Here is a 4,588-nt window from a genome sequence, read left to right as displayed (position 1 = left end):
AGAGAGAGATCCATACTTTTCTTCCAATTCAAAGTTTTCTACCTCCCTCTCTTCCTCTCTCTCTCTCTGCCTCAGCGCCTTCAACTTCGTTCCCTCTGTTGATGCAGAGTCACACTCCTCTTCCCCCCCGTGCCCAACGGCCATCTCTCAGCCCCCCGCTCGCGCAGGAATCTGTCTCTGCGCTCTAATCCTCACATCAGAAGTGCTGTCTGTCTGTATTCCTCGCCCTTTTTTTTTCACCCCTCTTCGCTGCAGCATGAGCGCTGAATGCAGCAGTTACTACAACACTGACGGCGTGTTCGTGGAGGCTTTCTCCTGCCCCAAACCTGGCAGCGCAGCCTTCGCCGTCTACTGTTGTGGCTTTAATGATGTGAAGTATTGCTGCGATGATCCCAACAGCTTTTTCCCCTACGAGTATGGATACATGTGGTGGCTAAGGTGAGCATACTTTTCCTGTGTTTAAGACCAACATTCTCTTAATGACTCTGAAAGACTTAACTGAGTTTGTCAGCCAGTTAGTGTGTTTATAACAGCCATTAAATGATGTAAAGAGGCTAAAGTTGTTTGCATTTTTTTTTTCATTTTCTAGTCTATAGATGAACGTGATCATAAAACCTTCAAAAGGCTTTTCTTCTACCATCCCCCCATTGCTTATTATCTGCAGAATAACCTGATTACTGCGTGACCCTCTGATTTATTTTTTTTGTTTTGTTTTTTCCCTCAAGTATGTTTGTTTTCCACCACTAACAGAATGAAAACATTCTGATTTATCTCAAAGTGTACAGTAGCTTTGGTCTGAAACAAGTGTTTGCACATGTTTAAATGTTAATTATTCTTCCCACCACCCCTGTTTTCACACCTGTTTAATGTTTTTTCTTTTCTTTTTTTTTTCTTTTTTTTCTAGCTTACCAGCTCTGTTTCCTAATCGACCGCCTTGTCTCCTCTCAGTATCGGTGCTCTTGTAGGTCTTTCAATCGCGGCCGTGGTGCTCCTCGCCTTCCTCATCACTGTCTGCGTCCTCTGCTACCTTTTCATAGCCACCAAACCCAATCGCCTAGATAACGGCCTGCCCCTCAGAGCACCAGGTCAGGATGGGTGTGTGTCAGACTCTTCATTTTGTGCTTTTTTTTTTTAATTTTTTTTTTATGTGGTTCCTGAAAGCCTTAAATTAGGATGGATTTCTACCATTTGAGTGTGTGTGTGTGCATGCGTGTGTTTCTGTGCCAGGTGAGAGGCTGTTTTGTAATGGAACTGAACCACCTGCACTGCCGGTGAGCTATGACACATCACCAGCAGTGATATTTCTATGCGCTGCATACATATCCCTTGATTCAGACATCTACTTTTACATTATGCTCAGTGTTAAAAAATGTGCTGCTGGAGTGTGTCATTTCTGAGTTTGGCCTTGATTTTGATTTCAACAAGTTACATGATTGGAATTTCCATGTTTCTGGGGAAAAAAAAAAAAAAAAAAAAGTGTGTCATTTCTGAGTTTGGCCTTGATTTTGATTTCAACAAGTTACATGATTGGAATTTCCATGTTTCTGGGGAAAAAAAAAAAAAAAAAAACTAGCTGCAGGCAAAATGCAAAACCCCCAAAAAATCCTTTTCGACTTTTCAACACTTGATGGAAGTTAAGTCCAAACTCTTTAGGCTTTCACTTCAGCTCTCTGTTTCTCACTCCTCTAACTCTATAACATACTTACAATGTTGTTTTCTAGCCCTGATCTCACCCTGATTTGTTCATAACCCTGTTGACATTACCTCCCAAAATAGCATGTAGAAATGTCGTGTTGCCGCTGCTGTCTAAGCAACAAAATGATGAGTAAGGAATGTTAGCTTCATGACAGTTAGCAGCATTCCCATTTTTCAAAATCAATGCCACACTCTCTATAAACTGCTGGGTTGAAAACAAACCCATCTAAGGTGGATGAGATATGGGCAAATCAAGCCCTGAGTTTCATATTTTTGCATTTAGTTTATTTTAAGATATTACAAGCAGCAACGTGAACCCCCAGTATTGGTGCAGATTAGGAACCACAGCCACCTGCAAAAAGTTTACATCCATAAATACTTGAGAATCCCTCTGTGAACATTTGTAAAAGCTTACTTTAGTTGACCTTTTTCATCTTTACGTCATTTTATAATGTTATTCCCTTGTCCAAAACATACTTGTAGTGTTCCCTTGATTCTTTCCTTTAATCTCCCATGGCAACCACCTGGGTGGACCTAGCACCGCCTTCAAAGATGAAGCTCCTCCTTGAAGCTGAAGTATTTGAGTTTCCAACTCAGCACTCCTCCACCGTGCTCCTTCAGACTAGCCAGCAGTAATTAGCAAACACTTGGTGGAACTGCAGATCTGCTGATGTCGTTATGTGAGCTACTTCTCAGTGCAACGCTGGTGAAAACTTTGTTAAAGGGTTAATAGAGGAGCCATGTTGTAAGGACTTACTGAAGGCGGAGTTTCAGAAAGAGCAGGAGTTTCTTAAAGATTCAGAGACCCAATTTCAAGACGTTAAATGAGAGAGTAAATTTTCTTTTAAGTTATATTTGATATATACAGCATTTTTGTAACATCTGAAGGTGTCATAGTTACTTGATTGTGCAATAAACTGCTCCTTTGAAATGCATTTACATGCAGAGTGAAAACCATCTGAGCTACAGCACAAACCAACATGTACAGTTTTCTTTATTTCTGCTCTTGGGGGAACATCCGATCAGTGTCGAAGGGAAATAAATGAGTAAACATGAAAACAACTTCTTAATGCACGTAAGGTAAAGTTTGACTTATTTCTAATGTAGTATCTATCTACTGATCAATCAAATGTGGAGTCACGTTCCACAGAATAGATGAGGTCCACTCTAAATATCTCACATTCAGTTTATATCTCTCTTCTTTTCATTTAACTGCTGCGACGTGTTTTTAAACAGAAGTTCTTTATGGTATTAACAGTGCGTTTTAATCGTGACTAGCTGTTAGCTTTTGCCCGGACCGGCTGCTATGGAATTGTGCTAAATAAATATGTTGGTGGTATTCACTGCAGGTGAGATGTTAACTGTTCATATGCGTGCATTTAATGTTTATTTCATCAGACACAATACTTAAAACAATGTCACATTTAAGAAGTGACTGTGTAACCTGAATGTACCGTTGAGCTAGCTTTCCCAGGATGCATTCCATCCTGGCCAATCAGCAAACAGGAGGAGGAGTCGTGAACGACGAGGTCAACTTTCTGTCGACGGTTGTAGTTTAGCAATGGAAGTGGAGGAAGTGAACGTTCAGTCCGCGTTCCAAATATGGAACAAATAAAGTCGGAGCAAGAGGAATGTTTAAGACATTTTATTGCTGGTAAAAGATGTAGTCTGTCTTGGCAGTTGGAGATGGTTGTTTACAGGACATTTCCAGTAAGCTTCACATGGACCTGTCTTTGCGAAGGAGCTGGCATATTTCATACCAAACATTAGCGATTGGATCAAATCAGAACCCATCACTTCAAACTTCAAAGGAGTCTATGCCTCCAAGCAATCTTTTCTTATTTTATAGTGTTATAATCGTGTCCAGGCCCTCTGTATGAAGCACTGCACAGATCAGGGCCCTGCTCTTTACCAGGTTACACCCAAAGTTTCATGATTTTTGGGACTTTGTTTTTGTATTTAATCTTTAGTCATGCTTGGATTTTCATTTTTAGTTCAGTCTTTAATTTTAAGATTCCCCCTGCTTTTGGTTCTGTACATTTTTTTTGTTTTGTACAATTTTATGTTGCCTCTTTGCACTCAAGCTCCTCGGCATAAGTATCTCTTCATACCATCTCCTCCTGTTGTTGCTAACAGTCTGGTTTGTTTGCTGTTGTTTTTCGATGGGTTCCTGTTCTTGGATTTTTACCCTAATTTGCAGCCCCAGTATTTTTTAAGATTAACCAAAAAGTATAAAAAATGACTTAAGGGAAAACCATAAGTAATTTGAAGATAGTAACAGATACATAACAAGACTCAACTTGTGTGTTCTAGTATAAACCTTTAACAGAACCTAGCTAGCACTAGCTGTCATTCGCTACATCCTTGGCTATAAGCTAATGGTACCTTAAGTGAATAAGCTGGTTTGTAGTGTGAACTACAGTCATTGACACAACCCATTGGCATTAACTGGATACCTTGAAAGGCCATGTGACATCAATATCATTAATATCTAAAGAGATAAAGTGAGAAAAGTGAAAACCCTCAAGGCAGTGGAAGGCTAGCCTAACCGCTAATCAAAATGAACCCTGTTTTGTCAAAATTAGTGATTTAAAACAACCCAAACAAGATTATTTATGATCGCTACATATCCATATGGTAGAAATAACAGATATTAAATGCTTACAGTTTCAGAAGAGATTCAGCTGAGAAGCGTCTTTGTTACTATACAACGTTGAGACAGTAAAAGCTGAGAGCTCTGTCAATCTACTGGGATGCCTTAGTAAAATAACATCTTTGGATAAGAAGGCAACAGGTGTAGCAAAGTGGGTTTATTACGGAAGCGCATTGCTATCACGCAGGAAAAAATTTTTTTCGATCGCTATCTCGTTATAACGAGATACGTATCTCGTTA

General features: G+C 39.8%; 1 protein-coding gene across 2 annotated transcripts in view; it reads left to right on the top strand.

Annotated features, from left to right (window-relative positions):
* The window catches only part of LOC103140014 (membrane protein FAM159A-like), a 7,188-nt gene continuing 2,600 nt past the window's right edge, over nt 1–4,588 (top strand). Inside the window, exons 1-2 of one of the 2 annotated variants that reach the window (XM_007554928.2) lie at nt 1–438; nt 949–1,085. In XM_007554928.2, coding sequence (XP_007554990.1) covers nt 257–438; nt 949–1,085 — 319 coding nt within the window. In that variant the 5' untranslated portion in view covers nt 1–256. Of the gene's footprint in view, nt 439–948; nt 1,096–4,588 lie in introns of both variants that reach the window. The other variant, XM_007554929.2, reaches the window with a different exon arrangement.

Source organism: Poecilia formosa, unplaced genomic scaffold (assembly GCF_000485575.1).
Source record: "Poecilia formosa unplaced genomic scaffold, Poecilia_formosa-5.1.2 Scaffold67, whole genome shotgun sequence".
NCBI classification, from domain to species: domain Eukaryota; kingdom Metazoa; phylum Chordata; class Actinopteri; order Cyprinodontiformes; family Poeciliidae; genus Poecilia; species Poecilia formosa.
This window is presented reverse-complemented; position numbering and strand designations above follow the sequence as displayed.